We start from the raw sequence: 18,995 nt of genomic DNA on the forward strand, positions 1-18,995 counted from the left end.
ACTGTATGTACTAGAGCCACTGACACAACCTCTCCTGCATCAGAATCAGATTGCTCCTTTGCATAAAAGTAACTTCATGAGGTTAATAAATAAAAAATTTAACACACGGGGAAGAGGAGAAAAGAAGGCTGTAAGTTCAGTGCAGCATCTTTCAACTCTAACTACATTCACATAAAACAGGGAAAAACTAGTTTTCCTACAGAAACAGATGAAAGAAACAGTCATACTGGCAGCCTTCATACATGCTTACAAGCCAATGTACCCAAATATAATTTTTTTTTTTTTTTCCTTAAACGAGGAGGGTGGCCAAGCCTTGGCACAAGCTGCCCAGAGAGGTGGTGGGGTCTTCATCCACAGAAATACTCAAAAGCTGTCCAGGCATATTCCTGGGCAACCAGCTTTGGGTGAATCTGTTTGAGCAGGAGGCTGGACGTGATGAGCTCCAGAGATCCCTCCCAACATCCACCAGTCTGCAACTCAGGGACTCAGTGCAATAACATCAATAACTGGATTTATTATGTAGAGACAAGGTGGATTTTGTTTAGACCAACCCAGGTTTAGATAAATAACTCTACTTTTCTAGATCCAGAAAGTTTTGCTCTCCTAGATGAATCTGTCCACAAAGCATTTCCCTCCTCCCCAGCTAGGCTCTGCTTAATACTACGTCAGGAAAAGGAGAACACAAAAACTCATTCTGGAGGAAGCCATTCTTTAAAGTCTGTCTCGCCAACAAATGCATAAAAGGTTTTTTTTATAATGTATGGGTTTTTTTAAAGCATGACCAATGTTAAAAGGTTACTGGAAGCTAAGCAGAAATTAGCTCCTCAAGCTTTGCTACTCTGATAGTTGTGAGGACTCTTATTTAAATGCAAGTCATTTGGTCAGATGCAACAAAGAGCTCCAAGCATGGCTTTCCGCATACAGTGTATGATTAGATACAAGCTTTGTAAAACTGAGTGAGGTATCCCAAGCATTTACACCAGATACTGTACTGTGGGACAAAGAGAGGTAAAGCATGCACATGTCATTTCTTCAACTATCTATGGGAAAAGGGTACTAGCAGCCACGAAAGTAAAGTAGGAATTTAGTCTTGAAATCAGAGATCTGTCTCATAGCCAAACATGCACAAATCAGTCAAAGACTCGTTTCCAGTCTCTCATCACAGTGAACCAGATAGGCCAGAGGCCTATCCTGAAGGATAAGGAACAATCAGTCCCTGTTTTAGAGATCAATATTCCAACTGAATGGTAGATCAGTCATATCCTCCCTCAAACCAAAGAAATCTTTACTATCCGTTACATAAACGTTCATGACAGTCCTGCAAGTGACACTTCAGCCACACCTGGCTGCAAAAATCACCTGGTGAATCTCAATCTCAGTGATCAAGAAGACAGCAGGATCTCGAATGAGGCCCTGCAAGTCCTGAACTTCCAAAAACATGGAAGTCTTACAAAACTTGCAAGAGATGTATTCTATTTCATGGCTTATGAGACCACTGAAATCATCCCCTCTCATCGCAAGTTAAGCAATGAATGCACTTTTAAAGAAGTCAGCCTCCACCAGAAACTCTGTCTGCCTAAGCCCTCTGGCCTCCTAATCTGATTCAAATCACTGCAGGACTGCACTAGGGCAAGGAAAAAAAAAAGTTAACTGACCCAGCTGTCTGCTGGGAACCGAACTAAACCAGTTTCTAAAACTGGCTCAGTAACATTCACTTCCTCCTAAGCACTCCTCTGCAGATAATGCTTTTTGGTCCATGCTGCTAGTCAGAGCTATTTTTGAAAGGGCCACTTACACCAGAATTCTTGCCCAGATCTTAGATATCTGGGTTTCCATCTCCCATTACTCTGCCTGCCTTCCCTGTAAGTCCAGGGCCAAGAAAGCCCACTTGGCTTCAGTACAGAACTACTTCAAACAAGATGAGGATATAAAACTTCCCTCCGATGTAAGTGACAACATTTGGATGAAAGGAACCAGATACCCCACGCTTTCAGTGCAACAACATGGCACAGAACATGTGTATGTTCTCCCTCTTCCCTCTCCCAACCAACAGTGTCCTATGGAATGTCTAGATTTTGAAAGATGTGACCTGACAGACTTTGGAAAGCTTCGCACACCACACTCTGAGAGCAGCAGTTAATCCTAATAGTCAACTACTGCACTGCATGTCCTGACAGATGAAACCAACAGGAATTTCCCAGAGACACAAGACATGGTTCTCAGCACAGCAGAAAACAGTAAACAGTAACACACACGAGAGCTCTGCAGAGTACAACTCAAATGGGAAGAGAAATTCCATTTGACGCTCCTAGTTTTTCTGTCCCAAGTTTACTTTGGAGCATCCTTCGCTTACTTACATGCTGTATTTCCTGCTGGCTGGCTCGGTAGTTTTTCTTGGTTAAATTGTCCACCAGGTAGCTGATTTGAGACAAGGCCAGCGAGAGCGAGTCAAGATTCATTGCTGGTTGGGGCGGAAGCAGGCGGCCGAGCCCGGCGCAAAATCACCATTATTCCCCTTTAGTCACCTCAGAGACAGGTTAATTTTTTTCCCTCAGTTAGCCTGTTATCTGGTTATGTGTTACTTTCTTCAGCTCTTCTTTCTCAGTTGTCTTCCTCCGTTCTGAAACATGGCACCTGAAAGACAATATTGCATTAGATTATTACATTACAAGTTCTGTAGCAACTTCTCAGATACATTCTAGGCACCGCTGTTATCTTGTCATGGAAGCAGTCAATTTAAAATATTTGTTTAGGTTTTTTTTCTTAAAAGTAGTCTCAAAAGTACTTAGTGGTTTCTCTGCATTTTCTACTTCTACCAGAACACTACAGGGTATAAAGTTAAATCCTAGGAGAATTCAGCATTATGCCTTGGAGCTTTTTCTTTTGCATTTTTGCTTACAAACTAGCTTGGCAAACAATAAAAATTTAACAAAGGAATTGATAATACAGATACGTTCAATAGCTTAACTTAGATAAATCACTTGACATAACTATATCCACAAGGAAAAAGTACTATTAAGTTCTCACAACACAAGCTTAGTTTTCACACTACCCAACCACCTTTATTCATTCCTGCACTTTGCCAGTCTGAAAGAGCTAGCAAACAGCTCAGTCAGAAGAATGACTGCCTTTTCAGGACTGTGAGAAATAAGAAAACAAGACGGATAATGAATGAGATACCACAAAGCAACAATCAGAGGTTAGAATCTTTTAAAGCATTCATCGCAAGTTTATACCAAAACCATGTGTTTTTTAGCCATCTCTGCGATATTTTGCCTCGCTACCAGGAAAGCAGTGCTGCACCGCACCCTACACACCAGAACAAGCAATTAAGAATGAGCAGCACACACAAATTACTGCAATAAACTCACTCCAACATTTGGCTGTACTCAAACAGCTTTCCAGAGAGCTACAACAGTGGGTCTCGCCAGCTTAATACATTTCTATGACAACACAAAACCTGGCACTTGACACCTCATCTGTTAAATTACAGATTGCCAGTGGGATAAAACTGCATCCCAAAGCAAGTCCTGCACAGCCAGCAGTGTGTGGAGGCTCAAAGGAGGCCGTGCACTGCCATGCAGCGCTGTCATTTATCAAAGGTGGAACCAGGCAGGAGAGTTCCTGCTGTGGAGCCCCACTCCATCAAAACACAAAGGTCACTGGGGTGTGTGCCAGTGCACTTTTTCAGAATAAAAACTATTGCCTTATTGTCCTGGCTGTACGGCCAGACCCAGCAACACAAAATTTCTGTCTCAGCACCGCAACGGATGGTGTAGGCAATGTGTTCACCTGGCATGCCCATTGCCTGGGGCAAATCCAAGCTGTCCTGCTGCAGGGATGGAACAGGAACAAACAGAGGTGAGCCAAAAACGCTGTGCTGGGAAGAACTAGAAACCCCCACTCAGTATTTCACTCTGAATTGGAACTGGTCATCTGCCTGCAGTTCAAAACAGACGGAAGCAGCAAATCCTACGGCACTGAAGATCATTATGCTCTTTGGTAAAACTTATTAGATTAAATACCAATGAGGGTGAACTCTTTGTAAGAAACGTCAAATCATCAACTACACACACACAAAAACTTATATTGCACTAAAAAGATTTCCAAGCAGTAATATTGAAAGCATTCTACAACTACAAAGCAATTGCGCCCTGAAAGAATTTCAGTGTATGTTTAAGATGGCAATAAGAAGAATTTATAGACAACTTCCACTTTTCTGCACACCTGACAAGCTACAATTCATGTCCTTTATACACAGGTTTAAAAGCCCACTAACTGTGAAACAGCTCTGTAGGAAGAGGAAAGGCAAAAGTTAACAGTATTTCTCAGGAGCACAGTACCCGACTTTTTTTAAAGTAACTCTATTACTCTTTTGGAAAAATCCAGAATGTGTCCTGGGCTTGGCAAGTACCTGTTCTCCAAGATGATCCGACTGGCAAGGTTTAACATGCTGGACTGTACAAAGCTTCTGAAAGCCATCTGTTAAAAAACAGGCAGGCAGATGACCACGGCACAGCACTTGCACCTACCAGAGCCAGGAGCTCACAAAGGCATCCAGACCCTGTCCAAGCTCCAGACTTGAGCAGCCAGCCCTGAGAGCTCAGGAGCTGCTTGAACTCCAGACAGAACGCCCAACTCCAGCTCTGTCATTTTTAAGGAGTAACAGAAGTTTTGGAGTGTGCTTTTCAGGCCTCTAGGAGGAAAATCCACATCTCTCTAGGTATGGTTCCACAGATTGATACAAACAGCACAGCAACCGCATCTTCTCCACCTCAAAATCACACTTTTATAAGTAGCGGAATTCCTGAGCTGTGCTCTAGTGAATCCGATTCTCCCTGCTGCCACACAGAACACTTACCAGCCATCCCACCCCAACAGCATCGCTGTCCTCCCAGCAGGGACTACCATCTCAATACACTTTACACAGAAGCACAAGCTTTGCCACAGTCTAAAGGTAAAACCTGGCAGTGCCACCGGAGAGCCCAAGCTGGAGTCAAAATAGGACTGACGCTGCCAAGGAGGCCAAACAAGAGCCTGAGCAGGCAACACAACGCAAGGAAAGGACACAACAGCTGAAGGAAGCAGCTTCATATTCATTCGTGTTCTCAATGCATGCTTTGCACAGAATGCATCTTGATACGCAGAAAAAACCCGACGGCTCTCACAGGCACAACACTAATAGCATTTTGGAGTTTCCAGCAGAGCATAAGGACCAGACTAACTCAGTGAGTCCTGCCCGAGAAGCAAAGTGCACAGGTACTTCTCTGGACACACAGTACAGGGGAAGAATTCAATTTCTACACCCCTTATTAAGAAAGCTATGAATGCTATGCAAAGCAAACTTTATTTTTAGATGCATTTATTCTTAGCAGGAATGAATCTCCCTACATCAGCTTCAACTATTCAGGAAGCCTTAAGTCCCTGGGGCACACCTCCCATCTTCACAGGTTCAGGAAATTCAGGCCTCATCCAGGAGTTTACCAAAAAGCTTAAGTTTTCTGACAAAATTAGCTATTTTAATGACAGCTCCTATGAAATAGTAATGGATTAAGTTATCAGACAGGTCCCAGGAGCTCTTAAAAGAGTAACATTTTATATTGCGCAACACTGCTGATGTTCAAAAGGTAGAAAATATTTCCTGAAACCTGCAATATTATATAGCCCTAACGCTTTCTAATGAGATCAACAGGCCCCCAGCAAAACATCTGGCATGTATTTCAGTAGTTCTGCTGGGTTATTAAAACATAAATAAAACAAAATTTTAGGAAGAACACAGAAATCAAAACAGAGAGGGTGCTGTGCAACCAGCAGTCATGTTTGACAAACACACTCTACTAACCTGCAGCAGATCACCAAGAGTAACCAACTAAGCCCTGCTGCTAAACATGACAAACCTGAAGTAAAAAAAAAAATACCCTGTAAGTCACACTAAAAGTGCCATGGCTGAACCTGTTTCTTTGGAACACGGTCTCTCACCCACATCTCAAATCCCTACACAAACAGAACTCACAGAAGGGCAGCACACCCCTCAGAAGGCCCAAAGGAGAAGCGCTCTAAGGTGGGAATGGGGTTTGGAATCACATCACAGGTAAATTAGATTTCAGGATGTCAATAATCTTGAAACCTACAGAGAGAAAAAACCCTTACAGTTTAAATCACATCAACAGTAAAATAAACTACTGATTTATTTAACCAGTTCAAATTTAGGCGCTAAACATAGAAAAGCCACCTGAACATTCCATGTACTGGAAAACTGCACACCATCCCAGTCAAACAGAAACCACAATGCTGATTCGACATGAGAACTCAACTTTACAGACGGTGGCTGAATTAAGCACATATGTTTGTTCCCATTCATCAAGACCAGTTTAAGTTTCACACTTGGAACCCACCTCCAATCTATCAGGCACACATCAACCATGTAATGACTTCAGGCATTTTTAAACTAGGTTTGTTTACAAAAAACCCCAAGAAACTCTCCGTTCCGTCAAACACTGCAGGATAAAGTTCCCTTTGGAGGGAATTTAAAGAAATTTTGGGACCCATTCTCAAAGACTTTGTACTGTTTTTCTGTCCAAAAAGTTATTTCAAACATTTAAATGCTATTTCAAAAGCCAAAGGAGAACTGCAGTGTTCAGACAGCAGGGATGATTACAGAACAAAAGGGAAGTCTGGCTAAGCCAGAGATGTCCTTAACTATGACTGACAAGGCTAAGAATTCCCAACGCAATTTCACGATGACCCATCACAGAGTCACAAAAAGCCACTGTCCACTCTTGCTGAGTTACATCTGCACAATTTCTCCTCCACTTCTCCCAACTGACAAGGCAAGGTGAGAAACAGCAACAGCTTTCAGTCCTAGTCCCTTCCATATGGGTGTAACTACTGCCACAGACAGTAGCCATCTCAGCATCAGTTAAAAACAACTAAATATCGCAGAGGTATCCTAGAAGGATAAACAGGAGGGTAGATTTAGGTGAGATCTTAGGAAGAAATATTTTCCTGTGAGGGTGGTGAGGCACTGGCACAGGTTGCCCAGAGAAGTCGTGGCTGCCCCATCCCTGGAGGTTTCAAGGCCAGGTTGGACAGGGCTTTGAACAATCTGATACAGTAAGAGGTGTCCTTGCTTGCAGCAGGGGGTTGGAACTGGATGGGCTTTAATGTCCCTTCCGACCAAAACCAATCTGTGATTTCTTTAAAGAGCAGAGACAGATAGGATGCAGGTTTGCTGTGAGATTGGTTAGGAGACACCAGGCCAACAGCATCAACAGTTAAGAGCAAACTGGAAAGCATAAGGCTGGAAAACCTGAGACAATAAGAAGCCTAGAAAGGATAAACAAGTCTGTGATTAACTCAGTTTGTTTCCTGCTCACGAGAGTCACCTCACCCCAACTCCTCCCGTCTATAATTTTGGTCAGTGCCAACACAGTCATCCTGGAAACAGGAAACACCTTGGCTACACGCACCAAGCGTGACTTGTCAGGTGTCACACCTGTTTTGTCACCCTTGGGAAAAAACCTCCTCCGAGCACGGCTGCTGCGCTTCCTCCAGAGCAGGGGGTTCAAAACGGGCACCTAGAGCTAAATTTATCACCGTTCCCTCGCTTCTGCGGCGAATACAGCACCAGCTGCAGGGGCTCTGTTGGTTCCGCTCAGTGCCTGCTCCCGGCCGCGCCGCGGAGCGGGGCCCGTTCCGAACAGAACTGCCGGGACCGGCCCAGGACCGCGCGCTCCCAGCAAGGGTCCTGACCCCCAGACAGCGGCCTCAGGAACCCACGCGGCCCCGGGAAACACCAGCCCTCATCGTGAACCCGCACCGCACCGGGGAATCAGACGGCCCGGTAACCCAGGCGAGCCCGGGGAGCCTCAGCCCGCAGCGGGAACCCCAGACGGGCCCGGGAACCCCAGGCGGCCGCAGGGAACCGAGCCTGCACGGGGAACCCCAGTCCGTATTGAGGAAGCCCTGACCCGCATCGGTAACTCAGGCAGTCCCGGAGAACTGGGCCCACACCTGGGGCGCCCCGGCCCACAACGAGAAGGGTATCGAGTACGGCTCGCAGCGCCGGGCCCGCTCCGATCGCCTCACACCGATGGGCCCGGAGGAAGCGCCCGCCCAGCTCCGGTCACGGCCCCGCACACACGCCGTGCGGCCCCCCCCGGCCCCGCCGCGCGGCCCCAGCCCCCCTTCCCGGCGCGGGGGGGGTCGCTGCTCACCTCAAGGGCCGCGGAGTGGTACCGGAGCGGGGCACCGGGCCGGGTCCAACCGCGCTCTCACCACTCACCGCCGCTTCACTACAAAATGGCGGCCGGGGTCGCGCGCTCGCGTCGCGGCCTTTCCCCTCCCCCGTCCCCTCGCGGCGCGGCGGGGGGAGGAGGAGCGCGCGGGGGAGGGCGGGGCTCGCTCTAGGTCCCGCCCCCAGGCTGGGGCTGAGCCAGTCAGAGCGCTACGCCGCGATTGAGCCGCCCAATCAGCGCCGCGTGACCTTCGAGGGGACGGCCCCCCGCCCTCCCGCGCCCGGCGCGCGCAGCCAGCGCCGTGCGCCCATTGGCCGAGAGCGGCCCGAGGACCTCACACCGTTCTAGCCAACCAGCGCTGTCGAGCCGCTCGCCCCACGCATGCGCATGACGGGGAGAGGTGGGCGAAGCGCCGGAAAGGGCGACCAATGAGCGCGGGGCGCTGCGCAGGGGCGGGGCGGGAAGGGGAAGTGGCGCCAAAGAGCGCGCGGAGTCATGGGAAGGGCGGGGGTGCCCCTCCCTGAGCGGTGCGGGCCGCCCCGCGGCGGTGGTACGGCCTAGCCCACCCCCCCCCAGTACGCAATGGTACGGCCCGGGTCTCGCTCACCCCTAGTCCCCGCGCCGCAGTGGTACAGCCCGCGCCCCGCATGTGTTGGCGGGTTGTCCCCTCCCCTTGCGCATCGCTGTTCTTCCCGCCCTGTCCGACCCTCCTCGCGCCATAAATCCCATCCAGTTCCACCCCCTGGCATGGGCAGGGACTCCTCCCGGTAGAGCAGCGTGCTCAAAGCCCCATCCAATCTTGAACACCTTGCCAGGGATTGGGCATCCACAGCTTCTCTGGGCAACCTGTGCCTCACCGCCCTCAGTGAAGAATTACTTAGTCCGATCTAAATCTTACACCCTCCGATTTAAAGACATTCCCGCTCATCCTCTCACTCCATGCCTTTGTAAACGGTCCCTCCCCAGTTTTCCTGGAGCCTCTTTCTGCTCTTCCAGTACCTGAAGAAGTACCAGAGGAGTGGCTCAGGGAGCTGGAATTGTTTATCCTGGAGAAGAGGAGGCTGAGGGGAGACCCTCTCTACAACTACCTGTAAGGAGGGAGCCGGCCTCTTCTCCCAACTGACAGGGGACAGACAAGGGGGAATGGCCTCGAGCTGTGCCAGGGGAGGGTTAGGCTGGATATCAGGAAAAAAAACTTCACAGAAAGGGTCACGGGGCACTGTCAGAGGCTGCCCAGGCAGGGGGTGGAGTCACCATCTTTGGAAGGATTTAAAAGAGGGGTAGAAGAGGTGCTCAGGGACATGGTTTAGTGGCAGGTATAAATGGTTGGCCTCGATGATCCAGGAGGTCTTTTCCAACCTGGTGATTCTATGATTCTAAGGTCTCCCCAGAGCCTTCTCTTTTCCAGGCTGATCAACCCCAACTCTCTCAGCCTGTCCTTGTATGGGAGGTCATCCAGCCCTCGGATCATCTCCATAGCCTCTTCTGGACCAGTTCCAACAGTTCCATATCCTTCTTATGTTGGGGATTCCAGAACTGAATGCAGGACTCCAGGTGGTGTCTCACAAGAGCAGAATAGAGCAAATCCCCTCCCTCGACCTGCTAGCATGAACAGTAAAAGTCCTTGTTTTGTGATACGTAGAGAACAAAACAATGAAGGCTGCAGAAGACCAGCGTCTGGCCAGCACTTCAGGAGCCAAAAAGGATGGGAGGTCAAGATAACCCTTATTTTGAACCTTACGTGGAAACTTCAAAGGGGGCAGATGCCAATGAAATAGGGCAGGGGGCTGCTTTGCAGACCTCAGACTCAATACAGGACTGTGAGGAGCATCTGCGAGGGGGACAACACTGTAATTAGTACTGGGCCACTCCTGGAAGATGCAGGAGATGCAAAGTACAAAGCTGAGCTCGACCACATCAGAGATACACATGAATCCCTCCCTCCCCCAGGGTTTTAGAAGCCAAACAAGGAACAGGGGAACTCAAAGACTGAACAAGAGCAGTTTGCTGTTGAGGTTTTACTCCCCCAACCCAATCTGCAGCTGGGGAAACTGCTCAACCCAGTGAAAGGAGAAGTGAAACTTTCATCCACACAGGCAATGGAGGGACAGCGCAGAGCAACACCAGCTACAGAGAGTCTAAATGACCAAAGGAACAACATGAAACGGATTAATACTGACTGCTTTATCTCCAAAGCATCCATTAAAATCTACACCTGGCCCAGTCCCCATTCCCTGGTCACCTCCAGGAAGAACAGAATCGGAAATTTGGAGAAGACCTTTGCTCTAGTGTAGTGTCTCCAGTAGGTCGATGCAGCCACAGCACCTCGTCTAGCCTGGCAGGTGAAACATTGCCTGTACCCACCCCGAGGTGGTCCTAATCTTCAAAGAAAACCCAGGCTGAAGGCGACAGTCCCACTTTGTAACAGAAAGAGCAGCCCACGTGGAGGGAGATGCAAGGGTAGGGGCAGGAGACCAGCCAGGTGAGCCACAGGAAAACAGAGTTCAAACCAAACACTGACATAGAAGAGGACTACAGGGATGTTGTCCTGTCTGATAAACATGATTACTCATTCCCTTTATGCAAGAAATCACCATCTCCCTCCAATGTTGGGAGGAGTTGTAAGCTATGGAGCAGATCTCCACTAGCACAGGGGTACACGGGTGAGAGCAGCATGCCTTCACAAACCTCAGCCGCAACCCCTGAGTGATGCCTAAGGTAGTGGTGTCTGCCCGAGAGGGGCAGAAAGGGCTTGGCCTGGACTACAGGTCCCCTTGTAGTGATACACTGGCTTGACCAGGGAGTCAGGGCTGAGAGGAGAAGCCTGACTGCCTGGTGCATTAAGACAATGAGATACAAACCACCCCAGGGCTCTCTCAGCCAAGCCCCAGGTTACAACACTCCTTTTGGATCCTCCCAACATGCCAACATGTTTTCTCCCTGCTTCCCTTTGGTCCTAGGGGAAATATGTATCCCCACAGCAGCAGCAGTGCGGTCCAGCCTGGAGGAGGAGTCAGGCTGTGAGATCCACAAAGATGGCATTGGCAGTGGTCTGTCCAAAGATGAAGGCTCCAAGGGTGACCATGAAAACCCCGTAGCTGACCTGGGCCCACCAGCTGTGAATGCAGGAGGACAGGACATGTTTAGAGGGGAACTTCACACCCACATCTGCAGGGGAGGTGGGGAGAGGGGAAGCATGTTTTGGTTACCTGATTGCCCTGGTTTCTTGGATCTCAGAGAGCTTGGCTTGGATCAGGCAAAGCCCTGAAAAGGAGAGGAGGCAAATTAAACCCAGAAAAGCACTGAGCAGATATCCCACGAACCATGGAGGTGCACTCCCTGTTATGGAGCAGAAAGTCAAAATAGTTGGGCTGTCAACTGACCCCATGCCACACTTCCATCCTTCTCTAAAGACCTCTTGGATCCTATGTCTCCATCTCGTTCCCTCTCTCTTCCAGACACAAAGCTAAGAGACCTCTACTAGTCCCTGAGCATCCCATGATGTCCTACCTGGGAAGACAAATATGAAGCAGGCGGCCAAGCCCCCAATGACAGAGATGACTTTGCCAATATCAGGGATGAAGAGAGCCAGGAGGAGGGTCAGGAGGAACCAACTGATGGTCTGAAGTAAGCGCCTCCTCCGCTCCCGAACAACGTCCTCCTCCACCGTCACCCCAGTGTAGCGGAGCCAGAGACCTTCCAAGACAGCCCTGCAGGCACAGACCCATGGCAGGAGGTTCTCCCCACGCTGCTGCTCCTGCCCACTCCAGCCCACTTCCCCCGAGCACTCACCGGCCACAGAAGTGCAGGATAGGGTAGGATGTCAGCACGGAGAGGATGATGAAGGCCCGGGCGAGGGCAACGGGGATGTCATTGGAGGGGTAGGACAGCAAGATGTCCTGATCCACGCTGGCCCCAAAGGTCAGGAAGCCACAAACACCTACCAGGAAGGGGGCAGTCAGTGGTGTATGGGGACAAGCCTCCTGCATGTGTGTTTAGGGACCAGCCTTGGATGGATACAGCACATTCTATCCCTCTGCTGTCCAGAAGGTCATAGAATCATAGAATAGTTAGGGTTGGAAGGGACCTTAAAGATCATTCAGTTCCAACCTCCCTGCCATGGGCTGGGTCCCTGCCCTCCAAAAGCTCACAGCCCCTCTGAGAACCATGCCACGCTCACATGGCATATCCTCACTTACCAGTGCCTGTGTAGACAAAGAGGGCAATCACCATGGCTGCTGTCACCACTGCCCCCCAGGTCTTCACCTCCGGTTGCTTCATGCTGTTAAAGACAGGCACGCTGCTCACATGGCACTGCCAGGAACACAGAGAGAGAGAGGGGGGACATGATGGGCTGAGCCAGAGTCACAGGGAGCCACACGAGATCTCACACGTGATATCCCTGGGTTTGTTGTGATATTCTGAACCCCTAGGTTTGTCACTGGAGAAGAAAAGTCGGGGACAGGCTGCCCTGGCCTTCCAAGCTGGGGAGTACATGTGAGAGGGTTTTGGCTGAACACCCAGGGAAGCATACTGGGACCACCCTGGTTCTTCACCCAAGTGGCTGCAGGCTGGGAAAGGGAGTGCCGGGCTTGTGGCCTTACCTGGAACCCAAAGCAGATGGTGGGCATGGCATTGAAGACAGCTGTCCAGGTGGAGGGGCTGGCAGGAGACAAACACCCACCATCAGACCAGCCCCCACCATGCCCCCAGCCGAGCACCCTGGGGAAGGTCAGCAATGGGTTTGCTCCTCTGCTGACCTGCCTCCCCACCCATGACAATGCCCTTGTATGGAACAAGGTTTTCCCAGGACCTGGCAGTACCCGAAGACTGGGGTCTTTCAGCAAGACAGAACCAAGACAAAACTGAGGACTTAAAAGATAAAAATAATTGGTAAAAATATAAGGAACCACTTGGGGAATGCTGAAAACTGTCTAAACTTTGCTCTGCCCTAAAATTCCTGCTGCCTGCACTGAGTCCAGGAATGTCCCCACACCGCGAGGGAGGGACAAGCCACAGAGGCTACGCAAGAAAATAACCACGGGGCCAAGGAAATAACCAAAATCATCCCAAAATAGACACAGCCCTAGGTGAGCGCAAGCACTGCATGAGGAACTCGGGGCCCAGCTGCGTCGAAGCTAAAAGTCAATCACTGCTCCTCAAAACCTGTAACAGAGCTGTGGGGACCTCCAAGAGGTATTTCTCCTCTCCTTTGCCACCTGCTCCTCTGAAACACGCAGAGATGCAGCCACTCAGGAGTTTCTGGTAACAACATGCAGCATTCCTGGGGCCAGGGATGCAACTCATGAAGGATTTGCCTCCAGCCTCTGCAGCCCTCGCTTCCACACCCCTGCTCGGCTCTGCAGTGCTGTTATGGCCACCATCAGCATCGTGCCTTCTGCACGCACCTGGTGGGGATTTCCACAGGTGTGAGCTCCTTGTCGGGCCAGATGTACTTGATGATAATGACCGCCGTGACGTACCAGGTGCCAATCACGCTTAGAGAGCTGCAAGAGGGGACAGAAGGCCATCGGCATGCTACGTCCCCGCTCTGTGGAGGGTCTCCTCCCAGCCTCTCCAGCCCCACATTCATCCCTGCACAGACCAGGCCACGCTAATCCTTCCCACCAGGACCACCCCAGCTCTCTCTTTCCACGGGAATATGCCAGGCCCTGTCACCCGCTGTCCCTAGAGCAGATGCCAATGCAAACCCACTGTGCTCAGGGGCTATCCTGGGCTGCTGTGAGTGGCAGGGCTGCCAGCAAGGGGATGGGCTCAGTTTTGGGCAGGAGAAAGAGGTGAGTGTTAACCAAGTGTCACTCCTTGGTAGCCCTGGTCCAGGTCCAGCAGCTAGGTAACACCAAGATGCTTGGTGGAGCAGGGCTGGCCTGCAGACCACCCACCCAGATACCCTTACTGGCTCTCCTTTTTGCTGGATGGCCAACTCCAAAGACGGGACAACACAGCTGAAAGTAGCTCTCTCCAGTTTCTCCGGCAAGAAGAAAGGAGAGACACAAGCCCCAGAGCACGTTACTGTAGCCACATGGCGCTCAACAGCTCTTCTGCTTCTCAGATGGGGAAACAGAGGCACAGCAAGGTAGAGAAGGAGATCCCAGACCCGCAAGGACAAATGGCCGATACAGCACTAGAACCACAGCATTTGCACTCACTGTCCCCTGGAACTGTGCTTAGATGGGTGCTGTCTGGCCCACCCCAGCTCCCAGCCCCAGAGGGCTCTCTCCACTCACCTGGCATATTTTTGGAAGCCTATCTCCTTGGGGATGGAGAGTGGCAGGATGAGGAGGAAGGCAGTGATGCTGATGGTGAACTTGCGGTCCACGTACCAGCGGCCGCTCCCAGCTTCCTCAGGCTCCGTCACCAGAGCAGCAATGACTGTGGGAGACAGCCAGGTCAGTCAGGTTGTCCCTTTCAACCCAAAGAGACAGTACCTGGTTATTTTTTCCCATGGGACACACTTACTCTTGTCCTCCTGGTCTCCAATGATGATGAGGAAAGCAATGCAGGTGCCAAAAGTGTAGACGGCAATGGCCACCTCGCACAGCACGCCAGGCACCTTCCCGCAGACAGCCCACACAACCTCCTGGTAGGTCCGCTCGTTGCTGGCCTGCGAGCAGTACGCCAGGATCACCAAGCCTCCGATTATGAAGATCAGCATGCACTGGGGTGGGGAACAGACAGGGAGGGGACACTGAAGTGACAGCATGATGAGGCCCCCAAAATACCCCAGGCAGCCACCCCCAAACACACTGAGCATCTCTGGTGCACCTCACCCAACAGGGCTCCTCCCCAGGAGCCAGCTCCACCCTAGGCCTTTTCTGGAGCTCCACACATCATCTCATACTCCCTCCCAGGGTGAGACAGGGGTCTGTCCCTCCCCACCTCTCACCATCTGCAGTGCGATGCCAGCGGCCACCCCTCCAGCCATGCTGAAGGCAGCAGGAAAGTTGAGCAGCCCAGCCCCAAGGGCAGCGTTGACCACAATGAAGACAGCTCCCAAAACCGATGTGGCCCCCAGACCATTTCCTTGGCTCTCTCCACTCTTTGGCACCATCTCCACGCTGGGGCTCTGCAGGAGCCTGGCACGTTCTCCGGCATCGGCACTCCATTCCCAATCCTTGTAGTCGCTGTTGATGCTCCCAGTGCCCTGAGCCATCGTCCTTCCTAGGGTGGCCCAAGCCACCAACCACGTCCCACTAGCACTTCTGAACCAGGCTCAGCTGCTGCCTTGAGGAGGGTTCTCCGCCAGCGCTGCCTCCATCAGGCATGGAGGGCAGCGAATGGGCAGGCTGGGACCACGGCAGTGTGGAGATCAGGCGCTGCACTGCTCCTAGGAGAGAATGAAGAAGGACACAGTGATTGTTGAGTTACACCAACACAAGTGACAACCTGAGCATCAGATGGGTCAGGTGAACGGAGTTCCCTGGGGAACCTCCTGGGGTCACAGCACCCAGATATCCTCACACCAGCAGAGATATAGCAGGAGAATTTGCTTCTCGTCCCCTGAATCCAGAGCAAGGACACCGCTGCCAACAGGGGACTGAGCTCCAGCTGTGGGGCTGGGGAGCTGCAGCCTGCTGGCAGGACTCGTCTTTCTGCAGGCACGAGACCCAGCATCACAGCTTGCTTCCTCGTTTCCAACCCCAGTTCCTGCAAGCTCTGCAAGAGCCATCGTGCACGTGCTTCTTGGTAAAGGTCAAGGCTGGGCTCAATGGGAGCGAACCACACACACAGCAGAAAATCTGCGTCACCAGGAAAAGCAGGATCAGCCGCTCCCAATGCACGCCCAGGGTGGCCACCAGCACAAGGTGTCTCAGGAGCTTTGGGACCTGAAGACCTGGTGTTTCCAGCACCACAGCCCTTAGAAGTGGCACTGCACACATCTCATCCCAATGTCTCCGAGCTGAAGGAGAACAACCCTCACAACCTGACCAGGCTTTGTGGGGACCTACAGAGCCAAGGGAAACCTCTTGCGAAGGGGAATCTCTTGGCAAGGGAATCTTCTTTTCAAGGAAAACATCTTTTCAAGGGAATCCTCTTTTCAAGAGAAACATGTTTTTTTCCTAGACTGCATATCCAGGGACTCTTCCTGACCAGCCTGCCCTTTGCTTCTCCGCTATTTTAACCACACGGTTGTGCTGGGAATCCCGAGGTTTCTGGGGAAGGAGAAAGGGAAGGCTAAGAGGAAAGCAAAGAGGAAAAGAAAGGGAAGGGGAAAGGTAAGGGGAAAGGGAAGAGGGGAGGGGAAATGGAAGGGGGATGGGGGAAGGGGAAAGGGGATGGAGGGAGAGGGAAGGCGGGTGGGAAGGAGGAAGGGGGAAAAGGAAGGGGGAGAGGGAAGGGGGAGAGGGAAAGGGGAGAGGGAAGAGGGAGAGGGAAGGGGGAGAGGGAAGGGGGAAAGGGAAGGGGGAAAGGGAAGGGGGGAAAGGGAAGGGGGGAAAGGGAAGGGGGGAAAGGGAAGGGGGGAAAGGGAGCCTCTCCTGCGGGCAGGAGCGCAGGGGGTCGGCGCCGGGTCCCCGGGGCTGCGGGCAGCGAGGCTGCCGTCCCCGCCCGGGAGCCGAAGGGGCGGATGGAGGATGCCTGCCGCAGCACCGGCCCAGGGTGACTCGGCGACGGCGACGGCCCCGCTCCCCCCGCGAACCACCGCGCCCCGGCCCCGCTCACCGGGCGGTGCAACCCCGCATCGGCTCCGATCGGCCCCGGCCCCGCCCCGCCCGCTGCACGCCGGGCGATGTAGGCACCGCGGAGAGGGGAGGGGGCAGAAGGAGAAGAGGAGGAGGGGAGATAGAGGACAGAAGTGGGGAGAGGAGAGAGGGAGAAGGAGAGAGAGGGGAGAGGAGAGAGGGGGAGAGAGCAGAGAAGGGGAAAGGGGGGAGGGGAGAGAAGGAGGAGAGAGGAGAGGGAGAGAGAGAAGAGGGCAGAAGGGGAGAGAGAAGGGAGAAGTGGGAAGAGAGGTGAGGAGAGGAGAGAGAGGAGAAAAAGGGGAGGGTGGAGAGGGCAGCAAGGGGAGAGAGGGGAGAGGGCAGAGAGCGGGGCTGCTGTGCTCTGGAGGGGCTGCAGGAGCAGGGAACCCATTCTGCTCCTGTACTTGGAGCTGGTGAGGCTGCACCTCGAATTCTGTGTTCAGCTTGGGGCTCCTCAGTACAAGGACACTGAGAGAAGCATGTCTGGGGAAGGGGAATGGAGCTGGGAAAGGATCTGGAGCACAGCGGTTATGAGGAGTAGCTGAGGAAACTGGGGCTGTTTATCCTGGAGGAGCCTGACAGGAGACCTCAATTGGGGTTGTAGAGGTGGGTCCTGGTCTTTTCTCCTAAGGAACAATAGGATGAAAGGAAATGGCCTCAAGTTGCAGCAGGGGAGGTTTAGATTGGATGTTAGGAAAAAATTCTTCACTGAAAGGGTTGCCAGGCACTGGCAGAGGCTGCCAGGGAAGTGGTGGAGTCACCATGCCTGGAGATGTTGAGAAGGTGGGTAGGTGAGTTACGCAGGGATGTGGTTTAGTAGTGAACAGGTATGGTTGGACTCAAAGGTCTTTTTCAGCCAAACGATTCTATGGAGGCCTGACACGCAGTGAAGGGGCTCCGTGCAGCCTGGAGGCAGCGCCGAAGCCAGAACTGGGAGCAGGACACAGGGCCCCACAGCACTGGGAGTGGCTTATTGCACAAACCTGAGCAAGCAGCGGCTGCAGGCACTGCACCTTGTAAACAGCCGCGTCCCTTGGAGAACAAACCGCCTGCCAGGGAGCGGCAGGAGGCTCCAGCCTTGGGGCAAGCACAGCCGCAGCCAGCACCAGGCAGGCCCATCCTGGCTCCCAGAACAGGGTTGCTCTGGGAAGGAACGGGAAACGAGGGCTACTCTGCCAAATGCCCTGGTACAATTGCGGTGGGGAAAGCGGCCAGTGGATCAAGAAAGCACATGCCGACAGCAGGCCTGCCTAGGGAGGCTCCTTGGCTCATCAGAAATTTCTTTGTGCTCTGGAGGCCAGGCACAGGACAGGCAGCCTTTGGGAATGCCTGCTCTTCCCAGGGATACCTACGCTCAACTCAGCAGGCTTCAGTTTCAGCTCCGTGACACCAACTCCCCAACCCTGTCCCGTACTTATGGGGCACACAGGTGGGAACTGCTCTGTCTCTACACAGTTAGTGTCTCACAGGCCATACATGGTCCCCTGGGCTGGCACATCCTCAAGAGGGAATATTTGATATGTGGAAGGGATGGGATCCAGCTATGCGAAGACAGGAGGAAGCATCGAGTTCCATACAGCCGTGCACCAGTTTATTTGGATTAAAAATCAGTCCAGTGAGTCATAGGGCCTCAGGGACACTCAGTTTAAAAAAACAGAATGTTTTTTGAGTTGTCAGCTCTCAGCCTTCCCTTGGGATCTTTCCCTCCTGTTTTCTGGTGTGGTGAGAAATCTGGCTGAGCAGAGCTGGTGAGAGGGACATCCTGCATCCCCTCTGAGGGTGGACACAGCAGGGCCCACCTCTTGGCTCATGGCTGTGGGACACAATGACTCTGCTTTGCAGGGAGGGCACTCAGAAGTACAGGGCCCTCTGCTGGGGTTGGTGCAGGAGTGGGGAGAGGCAGAGACCGACAAAGAGCAGTTTTCATAGGAGGTTCTTAATGCGGGGGCGAGAAATTGTTTTCACTTCGGGGCACAGGAGTGACATCAGGAGAGTGGGGCAGGTTTAAAGGAGGGACATTGGTCTGTTCCACAGACCAATGCCACTGTGAGTTATA

General features: G+C 52.1%; 2 protein-coding genes across 5 annotated transcripts in view; both read right to left on the bottom strand.

Annotated features, from left to right (window-relative positions):
• The window catches only part of CNOT1 (CCR4-NOT transcription complex subunit 1), a 56,201-nt gene extending 47,829 nt beyond the window's left edge, over window positions 1-8,372 (bottom strand). Inside the window, exons 1-2 of the mRNA XM_054078631.1 lie at window positions 8,217-8,372; window positions 2,358-2,634 (exon numbers count right to left, since the gene is read on the bottom strand). Coding sequence (XP_053934606.1) covers window positions 2,358-2,459 — 102 coding nt within the window. The 5' untranslated portion in view covers window positions 2,460-2,634; window positions 8,217-8,372. The remainder of the gene's footprint in view (window positions 1-2,357; window positions 2,635-8,216) is intronic.
• A 2,024-nt stretch (window positions 8,373-10,396) lies between these two features.
• On the bottom strand, window positions 10,397-17,075 carry SLC38A7 (solute carrier family 38 member 7). 4 transcript variants are annotated; one of them, XM_054078755.1, is made up of 11 exons: window positions 16,920-17,075; window positions 15,145-15,585; window positions 14,718-14,916; window positions 14,486-14,630; window positions 13,646-13,744; window positions 12,842-12,899; window positions 12,437-12,551; window positions 12,030-12,177; window positions 11,748-11,947; window positions 11,447-11,501; window positions 10,397-11,353 (listed from the first exon to the last, which is right to left on the bottom strand). In XM_054078755.1, the coding sequence occupies exons 2-11, from the start codon at window positions 15,409-15,411 to the stop codon at window positions 11,251-11,253; spliced, it is 1,389 nt and encodes a 462-aa protein (XP_053934730.1). In that variant the 5' UTR covers window positions 15,412-15,585; window positions 16,920-17,075; the 3' UTR covers window positions 10,397-11,250. The 4 variants fall into 4 exon arrangements, with proteins under 4 accessions (XP_053934730.1, XP_053934731.1, XP_053934732.1 ...); XM_054078756.1 differs by lacking the exon at window positions 16,920-17,075 and adding an exon at window positions 16,208-16,472; XM_054078757.1 differs by lacking the exon at window positions 16,920-17,075 and adding an exon at window positions 16,007-16,190.
• Window positions 17,076-18,995: the final 1,920 nt, after the last annotated feature.

This window comes from Cuculus canorus, chromosome 13 (assembly GCF_017976375.1).
Source record: "Cuculus canorus isolate bCucCan1 chromosome 13, bCucCan1.pri, whole genome shotgun sequence".
In the NCBI taxonomy this organism is placed as follows: Eukaryota; Metazoa; Chordata; class Aves; order Cuculiformes; family Cuculidae; genus Cuculus; species Cuculus canorus.

Coding starts and splice junctions, on each gene's coding strand:
- SLC38A7 (XM_054078755.1), bottom strand. CDS start 15,411: ATGGCTCAGGGCACTGGGAGCATCAACAGCGACTACAAGGATTGGGAA. Junction 14,631..14,717: donor TGGAGACCAGGAGGACAAGA/GTAAGTGTGTCC, acceptor TGTCTCCCACAG/TCATTGCTGCTCTGGTGACG. Junction 11,948..12,029: donor ATCCTGCACTTCTGTGGCCG/GTGAGTGCTCGG, acceptor CTGTGCCTGCAG/GGCTGTCTTGGAAGGTCTCT.